Source organism: Pelophylax lessonae, assembly GCF_965119305.1.
Source record: "Pelophylax lessonae genome assembly, chromosome: 9".
NCBI classification, from domain to species: Eukaryota; Metazoa; Chordata; class Amphibia; order Anura; family Ranidae; genus Pelophylax; species Pelophylax lessonae.
In genome coordinates, this window is record NC_138776.1 from 23,227,868 (window position 1) to 23,252,663 (window position 24,796).

General features: G+C 46.1%; 1 protein-coding gene across 1 annotated transcript in view; it reads left to right on the forward strand.

Moving 5' to 3' along the window:
- Nucleotides 1-24,796, forward strand: part of CNNM1 (cyclin and CBS domain divalent metal cation transport mediator 1) — a 92,983-nt gene that overhangs the window by 61,093 nt on the left and 7,094 nt on the right. Inside the window, exons 9-11 of the mRNA XM_082268365.1 lie at nt 668-851; nt 3,139-3,249; nt 11,473-11,589. Coding sequence (XP_082124491.1) covers nt 668-851; nt 3,139-3,249; nt 11,473-11,589 — 412 coding nt within the window. The remainder of the gene's footprint in view (nt 1-667; nt 852-3,138; nt 3,250-11,472; nt 11,590-24,796) is intronic.

Sequence of the window (24,796 nt, forward strand, 5' to 3'; positions counted from 1 at the left end):
GAAAAGCAAACCATACCGTACCGAACCGTTCCAACAACGTACCATGCGGTACCAGCAGTCGAAAAGCAAACCGGGCCGAGTAGAGCCGAGCCGGTACTTGCAGTGGAAAAGTGCCATAAGTCTGCGGGATGGAACTAATAAAGTTTTGCTTGAAAGTGACATCATCAGAGTGTGGCTACTTTGTTCTTTGGAGACAGTTGGACATGGACAGGTTCCTGGCCCGATACCTGAATACCCAGAGGTGGAAGGAGTTTGATGGCTTGGAGCGGTTGCAGTTGCTTTATTTTGAAAAACGTGTTCCAGATTAAGGACTTGCGCAGTATTGAGGAAGAGGGAATTGGGACAATTTTTGTAGTTGCAGCAGTGTTCACCAGTACATGTTGATGCAATCATTTCCAATACAAACGTAAAACACAAAAACTTACCAAAAAGCAACCTGCTGAATTAATAACACCCAAATAACAATAACTAAGCCACCATTTTCCTACACTGACCTATAAATATGAATTTAGCTGAAGCTAAACTCTGGACCTGCCCTGTTTTCTTTTCTCACTGTTTTAAAACTGATCTCCAGACACAAAGCTGACACAGATGACATACTTGGGGTATTCATATCTTCACAGTATGAACCTTCTTCCTGACCAGAAGTCTGTCTTTTCTCCTCCAGATTACAAGGCAGCAGTACCAGAATGCACTGACTGCCAGCCGGATGGACAGTTCTCCCCAATCTCCTGATATTGAAGTGTTCAGTGATGGAGAATCAGTAAAAGTGACAAAGTACCAGCGAGTGTCTGAATCTCCGAAGGAGGACACGGTCACCACTCTGCTCAGTGACAGGAACTGCAACTTGGGTAAGATTTGCCATTTGCAGCTCATTCATCTATGGTATGTCTCCTCTTATACAAATGTAAAATTTTGCTCCTCTCAAAATGAAAAATAAATGATAATGCTTACAAGAAGCAAAGCTTAAATAATAATGTGCAGCACTAACAATAAGTGATATACAGACCTTTTTTTCTCAGAGAAAAGGTGCAGGAACTCCCCCTTTTAAAGCTTCTTATCTCCGCTCCCATACCCACCTCTGGGCAACATCCCTTGGTTCTGCCCCCTACCCACCTCTCAGTACCGCCCTTTTTTAGAGAATATAGAACCAAGTAACATTTTATGGTGATAAGTAATTTGTATGGAATTTGTTAACAACAAGAAAAGTAGTAAAGTAGAGTAGTAAAGTATTGCAGCCAGCAGCAATAGATCCTTTCCAACGAAATGAAAATGGATCCCAACAACAATAGACTCGGGCAACAACAACAGATTTCCCAGCATCAATAGACTCTCCAACAGCCAGCAACAATAGACCACTTCCTCAACAATAGTTCCCCCACCAACAATAATAGATTGCCACAAAAATAAATGCTCTCCAGCAACAATAGATCCCCCAACAGCCAGCAAGAACAGACCCCTCTCTCAACAGTAGATCCCTTCCAGCAACAACTAAACCCCACCAGTAACATAAGCCCCCCCCCCCCCCCCCCCACAGCAGCAATAATGACCTCCATCATGCAAAAATAGATCGCCCTCCTGGAACAATAGAGCCCCCCAGCAGCCAGCATTAACAGACCCTCCAGCACCCCTTGCCATTACATACATTCACTGCTGAAGGTGCCGGAACTGCGTTCCCCCGCGTTCCCGCTGAAAAAAAAAGCCCTGGTGATATATATCAGTACCATAACAAAGGTAAACATTAAAATGATGCAAAACAATCTCCAACCATATACTAGGGACAAAGTCCGCAATAAATATAAATAATAATCCGTGAAAAAAGGGTTTGAAAAGGTTGAACCAAGTAGTGAATACAAAAAAAAATCCAATATTAAGGTGCTAAACCCGGAGTGCACCACAAGTCCCAGCAGGAATCAGATGTTCCAGACAGCTCTTCCAAACGTAAAGTAGGAAGAAACAACACCCGTGAAACAAGAGTTAAATGGGCTGCTTACCAGAGATCCGTGGCCATTCAAACTAATGAATTGGCCCCAAACCGCAGTGTATTTAGCACTTATGCAGGGTCCCAAGTAAGCACTCCTCGCATCCGGTAGACGCCATGAGAGGTCAATCATAAATGGCACATGGATGAAAGATAAGGGGAAGGAGACACATAGCATAATCCAGATAATGGTATAAAAAGCTTTATTAAAATTGCATCTGGCCAGACGTGACGTCAACACGCCCCCCTATTCGTGCCAGCTTTGATTGTGTCTACAAGGACGCGGGACGCCGCGACTCTCCTACCACCACCGAGGACACCTTTTAATGCGACCATGCATGTTTTTTATGTTTTTTTATACCATTATATGGATTACGCTATGTGTCTTCTTCCCCTTATCTTTCATCCATGTGCCATTTATGATTGACCTCTCATGGCGTCTACCGGATGCGAGGAGTGCTTTCTTGGGACCCTGCATAAGTGCTAAATACACTGCAGTTTGGGGCCAATTCATTAGTTTGAATGGACAGGGATCTCTGGTAAGCAGTCCATTTAACTCTTGTTTCACGGGTGTTGTTTCCTCCTACTTTACATTTGGAAGAGCTGTCTGGAACATCTGATTCCTGCTGGGAAGCATTGTCATTAGTTTATAGAATAGCAAACCTGTGAACATATATTATTGCATTGAAGAGAAGGGGGGGGGGGGGGGGACAATGGCAAGAATAATCCCCATAATACAAAATAAATACAGACCTTAAGATTACGAAGGCCAAAACTGTTTTGTAGAACCGCAATATTTAAAATTGGCTTCAAAAAACCCAATAAAGATTTTTTGGGAAAAAAATAAATAAATAAAATTGGCAGAAAAGAAACCCCCGTCACATTCAGGTCTAGTTGTCTCCCAGAAGTCTACCGCATGGGCATCACCCACCAGGATCACTAGAGAATTCCGCCACAAGCGGCGGCTAAGGCACAGAACCTCACCAGAGGCTGAAAACAAGACACCAGAGTAGGTTTGAATGTATGGTATATGTTATATGTTATTCCTACCCCAATATAAACCTCCCATAATGGAGTATTAAAGGTATATTTATTTATAGGGTTGCTTTAGAGAAGACGGGCTGATTACTGATATCTGATGTATTTTGTCTCACCAGCCACCAGCAGGTCAGATGGTTTAAAAAGTCCGAACGACTCTGTGTTCCTACACATGGATGATATCCCTCAAATAAAGGAAGAATTTGCAGACACAGATAAGTGCATTACCAGTACGTGTACCGAAAATCGGGTATTTTCTTTTTCATCAAAAGTGAAGCTAGAAGTTTGATGTGTGATGTAGCCTTTATGTTATGCCCATGGACATTACATGATGATCTCAGCCAGATCAGACATCTGATGTCACAGAGGCAGAGCTGGTCACCCCAAACAAGTGTTCATGGGGGGAAAGTGATCCAGATGGGTTAGAAAGCCTTGGCTTAGCATATACAGCTGCAAGAAAAAGTATGTGAACCCTTTGGAATGATATGGATTTCTGCACAAATTGGTCATAAAATGTGATCTGATCATCATCTAAGTCACAACAATAAACAATCACAAGAAACAAATAAGGTGAAACCACCCTTCTCCTGCGCTTGGTATCCAAGCCCCTCGACCACACTCCTCACGGGACTGACAACTGGCTTCTCAAATGGCTAAAGTCTTGCTGCCCTTGTCGGACTGGGGTCGTCCACCGATACTAAATGCAAAAAGAACAAAGAAAGGGCGCACCGACCTAGCGCTCTGAGGAAGAGGCTAAGCCTCGAAACGCGTCAGTCATCTCATCGGTCATGGACGACTATATGGACTAAACACGGACATTTGAGCAATCCAGCTTGACACGCTTTATTTTTATCTGCGTCTGTGAGTAGCCATTTTTATAAGTTACTTAAATAAAGCCCTTTATTGAGGATAATGCGCTAGGTCGGTGCACCCTTTCTTTGTTCTTTTTGCATTTAATAAACAATCACAGTCTGCTTAACCTAATAACACACAAAGAATGAAATGTTGCCATGTTTTTATTGAACACACCATGTAATCATTCACAGTGCAGGTGGAAAAAGTATGTGAACCCCTAGACTAATGACATCTCCAAGAGCTAATTGGAGTGAGATGTCAGCCAACTGGAGTCCAATCAATGAGATGAGATTGGAGGTGTTGGTTACAGCTGCCCTGCCCTATAAAAAACACTCACCTGTTCTGGGTTTGCTTTTCACAAGAAGCATTGCCTGATGTGAATGATGCCTCGCACAAAATAGCTCTCAGAAGACCTACGATTAAGAATTGTTGACTTGCATAAAGCTGGAAAGGGTTATAAAAGTATCTCCAAAAGCCTTGCTGTTCATCAGTCCATGGTAAGACAAATTGTCTATAAATGGAGAAAGTTCAGCACTGCTGCTACTCTCCCTAGGAGTGGCCATCCTGTAAAGATGACTGCAAGAGCACAGCGCAGACTGCTCAATGAGGTGAAGAAGAATCCTAGAGTATCAGCTAAAGACTTACAAAAGTCACTGGCAAATGCTAACATCCCTGTTAGCGAATCTACAATATGTAAAACACTAAACAAGAATGGATTTCATGGGAGGATACTACAGAGGAAGCCACCGTTGTCCAAACAAAACATTGCTGCACATTTACAGTTTGCACAAGAGCACCTGGATGTTCCACAGCAGTACTGGCAAAATATTCTGTGGACAGATGAAACCAAATTTGAGTTGTTTGGAAGAAACACACAACACTATGTGTGGCGAAAAAGAGGCACAGCACACCAACATCAAAACCTCATCCCAACTGTGAAGTATGGTGGTGGGGGCATCATGGTTTGGGACTGCTTTGCTGTGTCAGGGCCTGGACGGATTGCTATCATCGAAGGAAAAATGAATTCCCAAGTTTATCAAGACATTTTGCAGGAGAACTTAAGGCCATCTGTCTACCAGCTGAAGCTCAAAAGAAGATGGATGTTGCAACAGGACAATGACCCAAAGCATAGAAGTAAATCAACAACAGAATGAAAGAAGAAAGAAGAAAATACACCTTCTGAAGTGGCCCAGTCAGGGTCCTGACCTCAACCCGATTGAGATGCTGTGGCATGACCTCAAGAAAGCGATTCACACCAGATATCCCAAGAATATTGCTGAACTGAAACAGTTCTGTAAAGAGGAATGGTCAATAATTACTCCTGACCGTTGTGCACGTCTGATCTGCAACTACAGGAAACGTTTGGTTGAAGTTTTTGCTGCCAAAGGAGGTTCCACCAGTTATTAAATCCAAGGGTTCACATACTTTTTCCACCTGCACTGTGAATGTTTACATGGTGTGTTTAATAAAAACATGGCAACATTTCATTCTTTGTGTGTTATTAGTTTTAGCAGACTGTGATTGTCTATTGTTGTGACTTAGATGATGATCAGATCACATTTTATGACCAATTTGTGCAGAAATCCATATCATTCCAAAGGGTTCACATACATTTTCTTGCAGCTGTAGATGCTGTACATCAAGTTTTTCCTGTTTATTAAAAGTTCATAACATGTTCTACCCTTAGGTGATGAGTTTTCTTCTTTTTTTTTTCAGTGTCTATAAAATATTTTTCTCTATCGCCCACTGAGGGACACAGCTTGATGACATTAAGCAGCATAGGGCTATACTCAGGCCCGGACTGGGACAAAAAATAGACCTAAGCATTTTAGACTGAGCAGCCCTTTTTTAAAAATAAAACAAATTACAAGAATAATAACAAGAAGAATAAAGACAATATCTGGCTATGCCCATAGTGTATCCTAAGCACGTTGTGAATCCTACTATCGTCCTCCGACGGGTTGCCTAGGCAACCAGCCTACTGTCCGTCCCTGAACGCCGGCATCTGCACTAAGCGTCACGAAAGGTGACACACTGCAGCGGGAGGATTACTCAAGCAGAGTAAAGCCCCGTACACGCACAGATAGTTGGCCGTAAATTGTCGGCCAACGTCCGATCTGCCGATTGTAGGCTTGTTAGTATGATGCTTCCGACAACCAACTGCGAATTTTCGGCCGAAAAAAATCTGGTGTGCATGCTATAAAATTTTTGTTGGCCAACAACAGAACTGCCGATTGTTCCTCAGTCAGTACAGATTTCGACAGACAAAAATCAGATGAGCAAGACTGGGCATGCTCAGAGAAGAAAAAACACACAGAAAGTCAGCCATCACATGACATCACTTCTGAAGTTGGTTTTTGTTGGCCAACAAAAGTCCAGTGCAAGTCTAGAGCACATTTCAACCAACAAACAACACTGGACAAAAGACGGCCGATCGGTCGGCCAACAATCTGTGCGTGTGTACAAGGCTTCAGTTCCTGCCTTTGTCACAGTCCCCCCTGGGAGGCCCGCACCAGACCTTATATGGAACAAGAATACAGAATCTGGCTATGCACATTGCGTAACAGATTCTGTTTTCTGTCTTCTTCCTCCAGATTTTTGCAGGCAGCTACCACAGAGCATCCGCATCATGTTCCAGCACTGAGGCCAAAGGGAGGACCCGTCGGGGAGGACTCAGAGTTTTGCTCGGTTGGTGTCACTCCCTAGAGGCCCACATTGCTCGCAACAGACAGAGACCCTCAGGTGAGAGTCAGGCTCATGATATATGCGATATAATCACATATTTTGTGTCGCGGTTCTCACCCTCTGGAACACGCTGTCACATTAGCCAGCTCTTGTAAGGGCATGTGGCCCCAGCCCACGAGGCAAAAGCCTGGTGTGCCCTATGGCCAGTCCAGACCTGGTTACACTGCTGCCTCCAGGAGAAATGGACACCTAGGCACAAGAAACCGAAGGTTAGCTTCCTAGAGGCTTTAAACCCTTTGATTTCACACCTGCTAGGTTTCACTTAGTGTCTCCAGTAGAATGGATGTCTCCTTCCTCTCAGCAATGTCACATGGACCTACGTTCAGTCATTCAGGGATTGTACAACCAAGGGGTTATAGTTCCCATTCCCCCAACCCAAAGATGTAAGGGTTTTAACTGTTTTGAACCGGTTTACAGTTTTGAAACCCAAAGGTTACCCTTATCCCCATCCTGGCTTTGCAGGCTCTCAAAACCCCTGTATGCCCTTAGAATTTTCAGATGGAATCTATTCTGCCTGTTATTGTCTCCCTTCATCATGGAGACCCCTTGGCATCTATCAATATGAAGGATGTTTTTTTATACATTTTTTTCTTCAGCGGTCACCAGGTCACTAACAATTTCTTCACTTTGCTCTGGGTGAAAACTATGACGGCTTTACCTTGACCCAGAGTAAGTTCACAAAGGTCTTTGCACTGGTTGTGGGCTTTCTTGCTCTCTGACATATTCTGGCCATTGGATATTTGAATGATCCGATGCTACCAGAGCAACACAAACAAAAGATTTTCCAGCACACTTACCAGCCAGCCTGCAAAACAACCAAATTGACCGTCTAACAATTTACCTTAAAAACAGAGGGTTTTGTTTATACACATTTGCAAATGTATGCATAAGCCGCTATGACCATGCCAAAGGACCTCTGTATATACTGTGGTCCTAACTCTATAATTTCCAGAGTCTCCTAAGTAGGAGCGCATATATACTAATTGATAGATTAAGAGCAGCTGTGTCTGGAGGGAGCCCACCCCTCCTTAAAGACACAGGGACACATGTAATGCCCAGCTACCAGAGCAAACCTTTCTGACCTTGGACTTCAATACGTCAATTACACTGCAGACCTTGGACTAATTTAGATGAATCTTGAATGCCAACCATGAAGTCACCTCTAGTTCTGTCACATCACTTGGAGTACTTGGGCTGTTCTTTCTTTCTCAGGTGTCTTTTCTGTCTGTATATAGTAGAAACATAGTGCAGCGCAATCCTAGTGGTATATTACTAAATCATGTAATCGATCATGCAGAGTCCCAATGATAACAGGTGTCCATATAAGCAGGTAGAATCTCCATTGTTAAGTGGTCCTATGGCAAATCCATAAGGTTCTTGTTTCCACGAGTGCTCATGCAAACCCACCACCTGTTCACACTGCCGCTCACCTTAACAAAGAGACCCTACAGGGTCAACCAGCATGTCATCTCAAAAATAAAGCACATCCTCACACTTCCTTCCTTTAGCGATATCAATGATTGCACCTCCGATGCACTGTCAGCTCCTCAAGCAATGTTACCAATATGTATAGGAGAAAAGAAAAAACGATCTAATGCTCTCTGTAAGCAGTCAAATAATCTTTAATCCTTGTATGATAAACAACTCACATTTGTGAAGAGAATACAGTGCATATCTGCAGAGTTTGTGAGCGAGCGTGCATCAGATCCACCAACCTGGAAGAGTGAGAGACGGCCGCGGGTCACGTGACGTCCCCCGTACGCGTTGCGTCTGTAAAAGTAGGCGGGACTTCTTTTCTGTCTGATCTTTTTCTCTGGCCTCTTCGGGTATTTGAACATGTTGTTACCCTCTGCGGCCCTGTGGGATTTAAACCTGGTTTGTTACAAAACCCAGTTTGAACCCATGTGGGACAATTCTTTGATATTGTTAACCTGTAAGGTTGACTTTCTTGAGGCCAATACTTGGGCTAAAAGGGACTTTAAATCTCCACATGGTCCTGTAAGGAGCCTCTTTTGAATTTATACAAAGACAAGGTTGTTTTAATACCAAGGACATTGTTTTGGCTCAACTTGGTCTCATCATTTCACCTTAAAGCTGGTATTGTGTTACCTTTGTTTTGTCGCCTGAAGGAAATCTCTCTCCATTGTTTGGGTGTGGAGAGGGCCGTTAGGGTTACCTCTCGTCGTCAGCTTCTTTTAGGACAGAGAAATTCCAGTTTTTCAGGATGTCCTAAAAGAGGTTCTTCGGCTTCCAGGTCCACAATTTCTAAGTGGATTAGACAGGCTGTCAACAATTTCTAAGTGAATTAGACAGGTTATCGTTCAAGCCTATGAGTTCCATGCTAAAGTGCCTCCTTCTCTGGTAAAGCCCATTCCACTAGGGCAGGGAGTACCTCCTGGGCTTTTCAGCATCGGGCCTCATTGCCTCAGATCTGTAAAGCGGTGACCTTATTTTCTCTTCAACTCTTTTCTAAAATGTAAAATAAGGATGATATATCTAACTATGCTAGTTTTTGCTAAAAGGTTCTGCATGCGGTTGGTTAACTCCCTTGATTTTTCCTTGTTAAGGGATTTTTCTTGTTGGGCTGGTCCACCTGTGTTTTTTTGGACTGCCCGCTCCCTGTTTGAATGTTCCTACATTGTTTAATTTAACCAAGCTGTGTGCATCAATGGATGATGGAGAAAATGGGAGTTTTGTTCTCAATATAAAACCCCTTTCTCAGAGTCTATTAAGACACACATCTCCCTCCTTTATTGGCCATTTTATCTCTTTGGTCTGCTTGCTACAACTGGAATACTATATACAGTATGGTGACAAAATCCTTGATAAAGGCTAAGATTGAAATTAAGCCGAAACGCGTTGGATGCTTTTCGGATGTTTTCTCTGCCTGAATTCCAAGCCTCCCAAAGCATTGAACAACAGAGAAATATGTTCCAAAAAAGTCACCATACCACCTTATGTCACAAATCTTCAATACCTTTCTTCACATCTTCACCTTGGGTCTCTAACCCAACACCAAGCAATGTATAAATCTTTATTTTTATCTAAATAAACCAACGTTTATTTTATTTATATACTTGTATAAATCCTTACTTGCCCATAAAGTCCCAACTTTTCTTTGGTTTGAGGCACCAAAACAATCCTACAATAGTGTACAATATCCAGCAGGACGGCTCATAACACTGCTGCCGATGATCCAATCTCTATACCCAGGCTCTATCATAGAGGTATATAGGTCGTATATGGTTTTTAAGGAAGGAAGGAGAGTCCACATAGCGTGAATCCCTAAAATTATGCCAGTTTATTAAAAACAATTATTAACTAACATTTTTAAGTATCCACCCGACACAAGGGAACAAACGCCTTCTGTTCTGTGTGTCTATCCCGCCTCCGGCTGTCAATCCGGAGCCGCGAGTGCAATTCTGACTTGCGCTCCGTGAGGTCGTCGAATGATGAAACCAGTCGGGCGGGGCTAGGACGTTAGATACCATCGCGCATGTCAGAATCACACTCGTGGCTTTGGATTGACAGCCGGAGGCGAGATAGATCGAGATATGGCCTCTTGGTGAGTCAGTTTGGGGTGATCGGTGGAGGATCGCACAGATTTGTTTGTGGAAGATTTTTCACATCATTTATTTGCACTTTTTGGTTTTCCTTTTTGGGACTTTATGAAAAACGAGATAAACCGTTTATGCAGTCCCTGACTTTTGGATTATTATACGGCGGTCTTTGGACTTTGTATGCTCAGTATATGCTTTCCATGCACTTTTTGATTTACTTATATTAATTAGTAGTTTTATATTTTTATATGAAGCACTTATTATTTTCTGTGTTGCACTGAATTATTGCACTTTTGTCATTGTTTACGGATTCGATTATTTAGGGTTGCAATAGTACTTTAGGGAGTTATTTGGATTAAGTAAAAAGTTTTGACACAATAGGGGATCATTTGTAATTATCGCTGCTCCATTAGACTAGGGAGGGTAGATCTGCGCTGACTGATTTCTTTATCATCAATAAAAACCTGACAGAGGTCCCAACCTTTCTATTCTCTACCCAAAGCTGAAAAAAAATTAAATTTTGCTCAAAGATATTTTATCTTCCTTTCCCTGGATGGCAGTGACAGGCAGGGCCGGGACAAGGAGTGGGCAGGAGGGGAAGCTGCCCTGGGCACTGTGGTATCAGGTAAGTGGGGGGGGGGGGCACAAGGAGATTAGGGGGAGATGATTTTTGGGGGAAGCAGGGGATTAGAATTTTCCTAGGTGGGCAAATTTGGGGAGGTGTGCTAAAAGTGGTGACTTGGGGGATTTGTGTTAGGAGGGGGGATGGAGGAAAAAGATTTGTGTCAGGAGGGGGGATTTGTGCTGTAAAAGTAATATGTTAGAGGGTATTTTTTTTTTTTATTGGTAGGGGGGATTTGTGCTTTTAGGGATGACTGAGGGGTACTTGTGCTGGAAGGGGGGATTCGGAGTGATGGGAGAGGATCTGTGCTTGGAGGGAAAATTTGAGAGGTAGAGAATTTTTACTGGCAATTTTTTTTTTTTTTTTGGGTGGGAATTTGTGCTGGGGGCTAATGGGGAACGAGAGGATTTTAGCTGGGAGGATGGGGAGGCAAAGATGTGTGCTGGGAGGGGGAATTTCAGCAGGGGGGCAAATTTATACTGGGCAGAAGGGGAATTTTTGCTTAGGGGGAGAGCATGCAGATTAGTGCTTGATTTTTTTGGAAGAGAGGGGATTTTTGCTGACACATAATGCTCATACATCTTGGGGGGGGGGGGCAATTTGGCATGTTCGCCCTGGGCTCTAGATTACCTTGTCCCAGCACTGGTGACACGGAATGTGTTTGTCTACAGATGCAGATAATTGGGGAGTCAGCGTGGACACGGAGCACCCCTGTAATGAGATGATTGTCAGCTGTACGACAAGCAGCACCGAGGAGAAGCTGGGGAAGAAACTACTTCGAACTTTGAGTATGTGAACTTTATTTATAACAGTGAACACACAGAAAATCCCTAAATGTATATCATCAGGTGACACTGTCATCAGCAAAAAATAAAATCCTCTAAAGTGGTTTCCTACAATAGAGGAGGTTTTATACTCTCCTCTTTGGGGACTTGTTTCTCCTTTCTTCACCCAGTTTAAGTGCTATAACTTGCACCAGAACCCCCAGAATCCAACCCTTCCAGGAGTGTCAGATGACCCCCACCCCACCACATACTGGTTTTATCCAACGACCTCCTACATCACTACAGGACATAAAAGTGATGCAGATGTCAGATAAATGAACCACAGAGCATGAAGGGGTATTCCTGGCACTCCTTGAATGCCTGAATATTCTGGTTGGTGCAAGCTATAACATTTGAATACAAGGAAAGGCGGGAGATATGGGCAGCTGCAGAGAGGTGAGTGGAATAGTTCTTTCTCTAGCGCTCATTGACAGACGTAGTCCTCGGTGATACACCACCTTCGGGTTATGTTGCCTCCACAGGAGCAGGACTAGACAGGAAATTAAAAAGCTCTGGCCACACCCTAGGGGCAGTCCCAGAGGGTATATCCTCTCTCTCTCTCTGCCTCAGCAAATCAGTTATTTTCTGTCTAGTTAGGAGTAAGGACCTAGATACCTTGCTAGGATCTTAGGTCCTGGCAAGATTTTTTTCTTAAAGGATTTTTTAGACAGCTTTTTTTCTCCAGTGTTCCTGTGAGATCTTCAAGCAAGAAAGCTGAACTGGGCGACGGGCTGGATGTTGAGATCCGGTGGTCACCCCAGTTCAGCCTACGAGCGCGTGCAGGCCATAGCTCCGCGCTGGGTCGGCCGCGACAAAGTCCCATTAAAGGACTGACCCCGCGAGTTAAACGTCTCGCTGAAACGCCAAAGACCATGAGTCACGGCGTCCATATCGGTCGACAGCCCTCCCGCCCCGGTGGAGAGGGGTACTGTCAGGAGTTGGTGCCCGCCTGGTTCCGGTATGGTGAGTAGTATGTTCCCCCTTTTCCCCTGACGGGTCTTGTGGTGAACGCGGGCCCCTCTCTGTATGGTAAGATAGAGTCCCTCTCTATCCTATAAATGACACAGATCCTCCTACTTTGAGTGTGATTTTATGTGCAAAAAGCCAGGAGGCTTGGTTTGGGAGCTAACAATCTAATTGTATACATGTTAAAAAGATTATAATCTGTGGCATTCTGGGAATCTTACGGTGATAAGAATAAGCTACCTACCAGTCAGAAGCCACGGACATGTAGACTGCCTTCCTAATCAGATCTCCAGCTATTAGCAGGCCTCCCGAATGGCCATGCGGTCCGCCAGGGCCGGTACCGCCAACCACGCCAAATCCCCATGCAGAGAGAGTGTTGTGTGCCCTGCAGCACACCGCTATTCAGTACAGGCCGCCGCCATTTTTTTTGCTGGATCGCACGAGCCGCCATTTTGGCGTAGCCTCGTGTCTCCAGCATGGGGGCGGCCATGTTTGAGGTGATCCAAACACCTCGTGGAGCTAGGGGAGGCGCCGGAAGGCGTGCAGAGGGGCGGAGCCGCCTCCTTTCTTCCTGGGCAGCCAGCCAAAAGACTTCCTGTTTGTCAAGACAGCGCTGGAACCTGTTGCAGTTAAACTCTGAGCATCAAGTGGTGAGCCTGGGGGTCTATCTCTCTCTCTCGATCGATAGGGATCCCTAGCAGGTAACACTAAGGGGCTTTTTGTGGCGCTGGGGGTCTGAAAAAAATAAAAAATAAAAAAAAAAAGTTTTTTATTTTTGAATTATATTATCCAGGAAGTGACTGGAATTATCATGGACCCTGCCACACAAATTCCCCCACCTGTTTCCCTCGAGGGGGCCACGGGACCCGCCGGTGCACAGAGTGTAGAGTCATTTACAGCAATTTTGGAGTCTATGGTGGCTCGGGTGGAGGCGGCCTGTCAGGGACGGGGGTCAAGGAAGCGACCCCCACCTACCCCTATACTATCTGACACCTCTGACTCTGATTCAGAGATGGTCACTGCAGTTGCAGGTTCCTCTGCAAAGGCTGTTATCCCAGGTAAAGCCCCCTCAGACAGTGAGGAGGACGTTTCTTCTCCCGCTATAATTCAGGAAGAAGCATTGGTGGACGCACTAGTTGTGGCAGTGCAAGAAACCTTAAAACTTGAGGCTTTACCGGCAGAGGCAACTGAAACAGAGATTCCTTTTGGTACTAATAAGCCCATCAAAACGGTGAAGGTTTTTCCTGTACCCAAATGTTTCGGTAATCAGATTAAAGGAGAATGGGAGCATTCTAAACGTACCTTTACTATTTCCAAGCGTATTGCTAGACGCTATCCGTTTGAGGAATCCATCATTAAGAAATGGACGGTACCACCAGTGGTGGATCCACCTATTTCCAGGCTGAATAAGGCCACGGTTATCCCAGTGGAGGACACTTCGTCCTTTAAGGATCCGGTGGATCGAAAGATGGAAGCAGAGTCCCGCACCATCTTCTCTCTGATAGGGACCTTAGGGGAAAAGATATTCCCCAGGAGACATCTGATTTGATGGAACAGATTATACAAGGCTACAGTTTATCTGTGACGCAGCCTTGGACACTACTCCCTTATTAGGGCATGCATCTAAGTCAGCGGTGATCCTCAGACGTCTGCTGTGGTTAAAATGCTGGTCAGCTGACCTAGGTTCCAAAAAGACCTTGACAAATCTCCCTTTTCAGGGGAATCGTCTATTTGGGGCCAACCTAGATGAAATCATCAAGGATGCCACTGGGGGCAAGAGCACTTTTTTGCCACAGGCTGCTAAAGCTAAGGGACCTCGCAACAAGCGAGGACCTTTCTTTACCGCCCATAAAGGGCGCCCGGCTGGTACTAGCGGGAAAGGCAAGACTCCTCCAGGAGGGTTCAAGAAGGGCTGGTCGGACAAGCAGAGGACCAACCCAGCCAAACCCGAAGCAAAGGAGTACACAGCCTGAAGGTGCGCCCCCACCCGGTTTCAGGGTGGGGGGACGTTTTCACCGGTATTCAGGACATTAGATCGAGCTTCAACCACTACTACCGGTGCGATTCTTCCCTTCCAACATTTAAGTACTACAGGAAGCGGTAGTTACCGTTCCCTGAATAGATCTTTTCCTTTACCTTTTCCTAAGATTAGTCCCTATACCTTACAGGAATCGGATCTGGTTGACCAGATAGGCCAAGTAGCCTCTAGTCGGGTGACTTCGGTCCCTGAGGTTCAACCAGAAAAGATCACCCTTCCTGATAACAATCAGGTATCTGATAAATGTGTGGGAACAGAAAACGACCAGACTTTCTCGGATGGTCGGGGCCAGATACCTCTAGGGACGCCTGGTTCAGATTCTATCAGCGCCAGTGGTCCTAGAAATTCTAGGCTGGCCCCCTCAAGCCGGCCTGGCCGACTTGGACATGCTAGTCGCAGACGTTCCGTGGGAACTTCATCTCAGGGAGTGTCTGTGGTCTCAAGGACCAATTTACCATCATGCTTTACAGTCGCTGGGTTTAATGGCCTGGCCATTGAGACCCAAGTACTGAAGGACAGAGGTTTGTCTACTTCAGTCATTCCTACCCTTATTAAAGCAAGGAAAGCGACTTCCAGCAAGGTCTATTATCACACATGGAAGACTTATATTGCGTGGTGCGAATCTTTAGGATTTCCTCCACGTACCTATTCGGTGACTCGAATATTGGCCTTTTTGCAACAAGGGGTTGAGCAGAAGCTAGCCTTGAGCACCATCAAGGGTCAAGTTTCAGCATTAGCAATCTTCTTTCAGAAACCTTTAGCTACCAAGTCCTTGGTGCGGAATTTCATCCAGGGGGTGCGGCACCTGGCTCCTCCAGTCCGCGCGCCCTTACCGCCCTGGGATCTTAATTTGGTTTTGTCGGTTCTACAGAAACCTCCCTTTGAAAACATCAGGGAGATTCCCTTGCTTACTTTATCCCAGAAGGTGGCCTTCTTGGTGGCTATTACTTCTGCTCGCAGGGTGTCAGAACTGGCTGCATTATCATGCCAGTCCCCATACCTAGTGATTCATAGGGCTAAGGTAGTACTTCATCCTAAGCCATCTTTTCTTCCTAAGGTGGTTTCAGATTTTCATCTGAATGAAGATATTGTACTACCTTCCTTGTGTCCTCAGCCCAAGCATCATCGGGAACATGCGTTGCATTCCTTAGATGTGGTTCGGGCAATCAGGGTATACCTGAAAGCTACGGAATCATTCCGTAAGACGGATTCACTTTTTGTGATCACGGATGGCCCCAGAAAGGGTTTGCCTGCATCTGCCGCGACCATTGCTAAATGGATTAGACAAACGGTGGTACAGGCTTATTCTATTAAGGGTCAGAGTCCTCCGTTCCCTGTTAGGGCGCACTCCACTCGAGCGCTCAGTACTTCCTGGGCCTTTCGCCATCAGGCGTCAGTGGTCCAGGTATGTAAGGCGGCCACCTGGTCGTCGGTACATACCTTTACAAAATTCTATAAAATTGATGTGACGGCATCGGCGGATGCCTCATTTGGCCGCAAGGTTTTGCAGGCCGCAATTTGAGGAGACCGGTGGTCTACCTCGAGGGTTTTTTTCTGTTTGAAAAAAAAAAAAAAAAAAAATTTTTCTCTTTTTTGTTGAGTCTCATCATTAAGGATGAGCATTGTAAACTTCTAGTTGGCACCGGTTGGGCCTTCTAGATAGGGATTTGATTTCCATTTTCCCACCCCTCATTTGTGATACTGCTCTGGGACGTCCCGAAGGTGGTGTATCACCGAGGACTACGTCTGTCAATGAGCGCTAGAGAAAAATGGATTTTTGTAAAATCTTACCGTAAAATCCTTTTCTCTTAGCTCATTGACAGACGTAGTCCCCGCCCCTCTGTTTTTAGTTGGGTTGGGTTAAAATCTCTAAAGACTGCTTTTTCACATAACTGATTTGCTGAGGCAGAGAGAGAGAGGATATACCCTCTGGGACTGCCCCTAGGGTGTGGCCAGAGCTTTTTAATTTCCTGTCTAGTCCTGCTCCTGTGGAGGCAACATAACCCGAAGGTGGTGTATCACCGAGGACTACGTCTGTCAATGAGCTAAGAGAAAAGGATTTTACGGTAAGATTTTACAAAAATCCATTTTTTAGTGGGGGAAGGTGCCGTCAGGTTTTATTCTGGAGCAGCCTTTCTCAACCTTTTCAACACAAAGGAACCCTAGAAATAATTTTCTGCGTTTAGGGAATCCCCTACTAAAATTCACTATATCTACAACTCCGGATACATTAGTGTGATGGCCAGTGGGAAGAATGTCCCTTACATTGGTGGTCAGTGGGAAGAATGTCCCTTATATTGGTGGTCAGTGGGAAGAATGCTCCTTACATTGGTGATCAGTGGGAAGAATGTTCCTTACATTGGTGATCAGTGGGAAGAATGTTCCTTACATTGGTGGTCAGTTGGAAGAATGTCCCTTACATTGGTGGTCAGTGGGAAGAAGGAGGAGGACACACCCAAGGAGCTCTCTGTGAGAACCAGCCCTTTTCAAGCCTGGGCCTTGCTTGCTAGCTTGGCCCAGGAACAATGCCTGATCCTGGGGGAGGCCCTGGGAGGGACCCCCCTGATGACACGGGGCCTAGTGAGGAGGAGGTGGAGGACCTGTCTGTGGGTCCAGGCCCCGATGAGAATGCGGATGTCTTCAGCCAGAAGGTTATCAATCGTTTTAGGGCGATTGGAAGAGCTGAAGAAAAGCTTAAAGTTTTGAAGGCTGAACATAAATCCTTCAGAGCCAAATACTGCCAGGCCTGGAGTAAAAATCGTACAGCCATGAAGCCTGAGTTACAGGATCTGGAAGATAAGGTAAAGAAACAATCTTTATTGTTGGAAAAGTTGAAAGATAGAAGCAGAGTGTTTAAAGAAAAATTTGATAATGAGAGGAGATTTGCCAGCCAAACATCAGCAAGCTCTGTGGATCAGCAGCCTCAGTTAATGGATGACCAGGCTCCATCTGCCTCTGCACCTCTCCCCCCATGCCAGAACTGGGAATCGCCAGCGGCAACCAGCCAGGGGGTTGAGAGTGGGCATGGATCCCTGACATTTATCCAGGAGATGGAGTCACCCCTGAGAGCAGATAAGTTTGCATTCACTGATGATCCATCAGAAATCCCTGTGGATGGGCAGAGGAGATACAAACCAGCAAAGCCAGTACTGGTGGAGAAATCCCAGTATACCATGCTGCCATCCAACATGTCTGCCCCACCTGCTGTAGTGGATGGTGTCCCAGGTGAGAAGGAGCTTTGCCTACAGCTACCTATTGGAGATTCTGCTGTGAACACAACCAGTACAGACATGCAGGGAAAATCCCTGACCGTGAAATCCCCGGACCATCAGGTGAATGTGGATGGACCTGCATCTAACACCCCAGACATGGATTTTGCTGGTCTGGCTGAGACCAGTAGTCCCTCTGAAAGCAAAATGGCTGCCAGCTCCAAGGAGTCTGTTTCACTTTCACCAGAGCTTCCCAGTGTTTCAGGGCTGATTGACCAGCTGTTTGCTGGTGGGGGAGGGGATCAGCATGCTGCTGTGTTTGGAATGGAGGCAGCCATGGAAGTTACCTGCAGTGTTTTACCTGCTGCTGTGCTAGAACAGAATTCCATTTCCACAGCTGAAAACCCTGTCCCAGTGGAAGAGAAGATGACAGCTGAATCTCTTACCAGTGCAGCACCAACTATGGATTCTGCTGTGAAGACAACAAATATCCCAGCAAGTATTAAAAATGACAATAATCATAAAGCAATGAATGTGGTGGGTGGTGGTGAAGGGGATAATATTGCTGGGAAAAATAGAAATTACATTTCTCCTCCTGCTCAGCAGAGGAAAGATTTATCGATTGTACAGATCAATCCCGGATCTGTACAATCGTTATCTGTTATGTCTGTGTCGGATGTTTCAAAACAAACTGATGGATTTTCTGCTGGGAGGAATGTTGGAAGCTATGCTTCAGTTTTGGGGAGTCACACCAGGGTGGGTGGTGGGGTTTCGGTTAATAATCGCAATTCAAGGAGGTTTGTTGGGGGGTTGGTTAGTGGGTATAGGAGGAGGAATGTGGTACAGTTGCGGTGGGAGGGCGATGGAACGCCGCCAGTAAGGGGGAGAGTGGCCGAGTTGGTCTTGGAAATGGGATTTAAAGCTTGTGACATTTTTGCTTTGATTTGCCCGGTGGGAAGTTATGAATTTGATTTATCGTTTGTGAAACCTGAGAGTTTGGATCTCTTTTGGGAGAGATTTAGGAGGTGCAAGGGCCTTCAGCAGTGGAGTGGTTTGGTGCCAAAGGTGATCTCAAGACAGCCTCTGATAAAGTCGGTGACCATCTTGGTGCGTAACGAATCCATACCAGAGGCTGATTTATTAGTATGGCTACGCCGATATGGCGAGGTCCTCACTCCACTGCGGAAGGTCCTTGATGAGCATGGGATATGGACAGGGGCCTGGACAGTGTCACTAAAATTGGGGGTGCTGGGCGATGTAGTTCAGCACCTTCCCTGCTCAGCCTTTCTGGGTAGGGATAGGCTGACCATTTTCTACCAAGGTCAGCCTAAGGTATGTAATAAATGTGGTGATAAAGGCCACTTTGCATCGTCCTGCACCCACAAGAAGTGCTCACTGTGCCAGGATTTAGGCCATTTGGCCAGAGAATGCACCCAGATTCGGTGCAATTTGTGCCAGCAGCTGGGTCATCCATATAGCCAGTGCCCAGAGGCACTGCATAACCTGCCAGGATTGGAGACTGAGCTGCAGAGGCTTGATAAAGAAGATGAAGCAGCTGAAGTTAGAGAGGAAATTGTTGTTGCCCCTCCTGTGTCTGTTGTGTCAGATTCTGTTTCCCCTAGTGATGTGGTCCCTGTGTCTGTCCCTCCTGTTGTTCCTACATCTACTGTGCGTAGATCCTCCAGACTAGTGGAAGCTGCTGGGGGGGCGGATATAGTGGATCTTCCCCCTCGGCCTACTCCACCTCCAGTCCCTGTCTCTCGAAACCGCAAACGCGGCCAAGAGGGTGCAGGGGTGCTGGATGGTGGTGGGATCGATGGGGTTGAGGGAGGGGTGTCCATGTCCCATGTCTCACCCTCTGTTGTGGAGGATTCGGATGAGGAGGGGTGGGAGAGGACAAAGAGGAAGAAAAAGAAGAAGAGGAAGACCAGTAAAGCGGTCGTTTCTTCCTTACAGTTAGAGCCAGGAGGGGTTCCTCTTGGCAACACATTTTCGGTTTTATCAGGGGAGGAGTTAGTATCCGATTTATCTACTTCTTTATCATCTATGGATGAGGGGGAGTCACATAGTGTAAAGAGAGCTGCTTCGGGTGATGAGAGTGTGGTGGAGGTTAAGAAACGACTACCCCAATCATCCTGATGGCAGTGCCCGCTCTGATAAAGGTGGCGACCATTAATGTCGCCAGCGTGAAATCTGCAAGAGCTCGTGATATTGCCTTATTTTTGCTCAGTGAGTTTGATGCTGAGATTTTATTTTTGCAAGAGACCTGGCTCAATACTTTGGCCGATGTCCATCTAGCAAAAAGGGAGTGGAGATGCGGTCCCTCCTTTTGGTCTCTTGCGGCTGAGCCTTGCAGCGGAGTTGCGGTTCTTTTTAAAACCGATATGGTAACGTGCTGGCGGATAATTGAGGTAGAAATGGGGAGATGCATGGTCTTAGACGTCTCTGTTAGGGGGCAGGACCTGTGCCTCATCAATATCTATGGACCGCAGTCAAAATGGGACAGGAAATGCCTCTTCACAAAGATCAAGCCCTTCCTTTTTACATCCCAGCAGGTTGTCTTTGGAGGTGACTTTAACACCATAATTAGGCCTGAAGACAGGAGGGTCTCCATAGACAGGCTGGGTTATGATAGCGTTTTTCTTAGAGATATGGTTAGACAAGCAGGCCTGGTAGATGTGCACATTAAGCACTGCCCTGGCAGCACGGGATTCACGTTTCAGAGAGGGAATAGTCAGAGTAGGATAGATAGGTTTTTTTTAAAGGAGAACTCTGCTTTCTCGGCTCCTGAGTTGAGGGCGGTGGAGTTCTCTGACCACTGTATGCTGTCTGTGACTCTGAATGCCTCGGACACTCCACCCAGGGGAAGGGGTACCTGGAAACTGAATTCGGCTCTCCTGGAAGATGTAGAGGTAAGACAATCCTTTGAGGATTTTTTTCAGGCACAGGTTTCTATTCTGGACTTTTGCAGCAGTAAGTCAGAGTGGTGGGAGCTTGTGAAACAAAGGGCGATTGGACTTTTCAAGGCCATAAGTAAGAAGATGCAGCTTGGTATGTATATTGCCTACCAGCATTTGCGGAGGAAGCTTGATCGTCTTGTCTCGTATGGAGGAGATCCAGGGGAGATCTCGGAGGTAAAGCTTCTTCTTAGGAAGTGTCAATACGACCGGCATGCCTCCTTGGTTCTGGAGAGAGATTACGGGAAATATCACTCGCCTGATCCTTACCAGAACTGTAAGCAAGGCATAGCAGTTAAGACGGTTATAGGTCTGAGGGATAGTACGGGTTCCCTGGTGAAGTCCAGATCAGGGATCCTGGAGATCTTCAGGTCATATTACGCAGACCTTCTGGGAAGAAAGGACCTTAATCGGGACAGGATGGAAAGCTTTCTGGATTCTACTCCAGGATTGGGAAATGATACATTGCCTTTGATGGATTTGACAGAACCAATTTCAGCGGATGAGGTAGTTCGTGCTATAGAGAAGCTGGCTACCAAAAAGTCGCCTGGGCCAGATGGGTTGACAGCTGAATTTTACAAGTGTTTTAAGTCCATTCTGGCTCCCTTTTTAGCGGAGGTTTATAACAGCTGTTTAGAAGAGGGTTCTCTCCCTCCCTCCATGAGGCAATCCGCTGTGATTCTTCTGTCAAAAGGTAAAGACCCCTCAATAATTGAGAACTGGCGCCCCATCAGTCTTCTCAATGTTGATAGAAAGATCTTGGCGAAGATTCTTTTTTGGCGCTTGTCGTCAGTAGCAGGCGATTTGTTGTCCAATCATCAGCACTGCTCGGTCCAGGGCAGAAGTACCTTTTCAGCAATTTTAGCTGTCCGGGAGGCTTTGGAGCGATGCAGGGCTGCTGGATGGAGAAAGTACTTGCTGGCATTGGATCAGGCGAAGGCTTTTGATCGAGTCAATCATGAGTACCTGTATTTGCTACTTGGTAGATACGGCCTGCAGGGGAGGTTTATTGATTGGCTGAAAACATTATATAAAGGTGCTGAGAGCTTCCCACTTGTTAATGGTTGGGTTGGACGGCCTTTTGAGGTTGGCTCTGGTGTGCGCCAGGGGTGTCCTTTGAGCCCCCTGCTATATGTATTCGCAATCGACCCCTTCATAAGAAGGTTAGAGAGTGGATCGTTGTGTGGGGTGCCTTTGGGCATTGCTGGTGTGCCGCCTTTGAAGGTCGTGGCCTATGCCGATGATGTGTCTGTTATTATCTCTGGGATGGAGGAGGCGCAGGAGGTGGTCTCTGTGATAGAGCAGTACACTGAGGCTTCTGGCTCTAAAATCAATCATGAAAAGAGTGAAGTTTTCTGGATGGGTGAGGAGGGTGAAAGCTTCGAACTTCCGGATGCCTTCCCAGAGCCCCAGCAGGAAATTAAAGTGTTGGGCATCAAATTTGGTCCTGGTGACTATGGTCATCGAAATTGGGAAAGCAGGTTGTTGAATGCCAATGCCAAGGTGGCAAGCTGGAAGAAATGGAAACTTTCCTTGAGGGAAAGGGTTGACTTGATTAAAACTTACCTGATCCCAATCTTTTTATATGTCAGCTTTGTCTGTATCTTGCCGGAATCTCTCTATGCAAGGGTGTACAGCTGCTTTTTCCAACTGTTATGGGGAAATAGGCTGAACCTGATCAAACGCAATGTAACTTACCTGTCCAGGCGGGAGGGTGGTCTAGGAATGGTCAACCCTATAGTTTTCTTTTCTCTGCTTTTTTTAAAGTATAATCTTGGTAATATGTTAGCAGAGACCCCGCCGGGATGGGTGGGTATTTTTCAATCTTGGTTTAGGCCTTTTCTGCGATGCTGGGAAGATGGCGGGCCAGTGAAAAGTCTGAGAGTCCGACATGGCAAGCTTCCGGCTTATGTTGCCCCGTGTCTGAAAATACTTAGGCAGTGGCAGGTGACAGTGGGGGATATCAAGTCCCTCCCCAGAAAGCTTCTGGAGAAGAGGATTTTGGGCTCTGCTTTCAGTGTGTTGCTGACCTTAAGGGATTGCCCAGGCCCCGTAATGAGGGAGGGGTTGCGTTTAATTAACTTAGGAAGAATCCCTTTGAAGTTTAGGGATCAAGCCTGGCTCGCTTTCCATGGAAGGCTCTATGTGAGAGGGAACCTGAAGCATCGCCCTGTGGATGATCGGGATTGTCCTAGAGCGGAGTGTGTTGGTAAAGTGGAGTCTATGGACCACTTTTTGCTCCAGTGTCCCTTTAACATAGAGGTGTATAAAAGGGTGGGGAGGGCTCTAGGCATCCCCTTTCTCTATCGCATGAGTTATGCGGAGTGGGTGTACGGGGCATTCCCGACTCGCTGGGATTTTGATTTGGATACACTTTTTCTAGTTAGTATAGTTGTCCGTTACTTCACGTGGAATGCACGGTGCCAGATTACCCTGCGGAAGAAAGTCCTCCCTGTCGAGGTGGTGGTGTACGATATTCTTGGTGAGGTTGGGAAGATTCGGGGTCTTGAGAAGGGCAGGGAGCCTCGAGCGGTCTGGATAAAGGCGTGGAGGAATATCAGACCTGCTTTTGGTGAACTGTCCATCTCTGGGTAAAAGCTTTTTTCCTATGCTATTTCTTTCACGCCCTTAGCTTTTGTTGGTTAATATCTTCATTTTTGAAGAAGGGCTGCATGCATAATGGGGGTGGTTTTGTTTCTTGACCTCGCAGGTTTGATGTCTGGTGTGGTGGTGTGAGTGTTATTAAGATTATTTTTCCCGGTACTGATGTGTTTCATGATGTGAGTTTTGTTTTTGCTGTAAAGGCAGTCTTTATTTGAGAGCAGAATTTGCTATGTATTTTTTTTTTTCCCCTTTTCATGTAAATATGTATATATTTATTTATGTATATTGATTTTATGCTTATTGATTGCAAGACTTTTAATAAACAAAATTGGGAAGAATGTTCCTTACATTGGTGATCAGTGGGAAGAATGTTCCTTACATTGGTGGTCAGTGGGAAGAATGTCCCTTACATTGGTGGTCAGTGGGAAGAATGTCCCTTACATTGGTGGTCAGTGGGAAGAAGGAGGAGGACACACCCAAAGAGCTCTCTGTGAGATCCAGCCCTTTTCAAGCCTGGGCCTTGCTTGCTAGCTTGGCCCAGGAACAATGCCTGATCCTGGGGGAGGCCCTGGGAGGGATCCCCCTGATGACACGGGGCCTAGTGAGGAGGAGGTGGAGGACCTGTCTGTGGGTCCAGGCCCCGATGAGAATGCGGATGTCTTCAGCCAGAAGGTTATCAATCGTTTTAGGGCGATTGGGAGAGCGGAAGAAAAACTTAAAGTTTTGAAGGCTGAACACAAATCCTTCAAAACCAAGTATTTCCAGGCCTGGAGTAAAAATCGCACAGCCATGAAGCCTGAGTTACAGGAATTGGAAGAAAGGGTAAAGGAACAAACTTTATTATTGGAAAGGCTGAAAGACAAAAGTGGAGCATTTAAAGAAAAATTTGACAATGAGAGGCGATTTACCAGCCAAGCATCAGCAAGTTCTGTGGATCAGCAGCCTCAGTTAATGGATGACCAGGCTCCATCTGCCTCTGCACCTCTCCCCCCATGCCAGAACTGGGAATCACCAGCGGCAACCAGCCAGGGGGTTGAGAGTGGACATGGATCCCTGACATTCATCCAGCAGATGGAGTCACCCCTGAAAGCAGACAGGTTTGTATTTTCTGATGATCCATCAGAAATCCCTGAGGATGGGCAGAGGAGATACAGGCCAGCAAAGCCAGTAATGGTGGAGAAATCCCAGTACACCATGCTGCCATCCAACATGTCTGCCCCATCTGCTGTAGTGGATGGTGTCCCAGGTGAGAAAGAGCTCTGCATACAGCTACCTATTGGAGTTACCGCTGTGGAGAAACCGAGTGCAGACATGCAAGCCCCGGACCATCAGACGAATGTGGATGGACCTGCATTAAACACCCCAGGCATGGATTTTGCTGGTCTGGCTGAGACCAG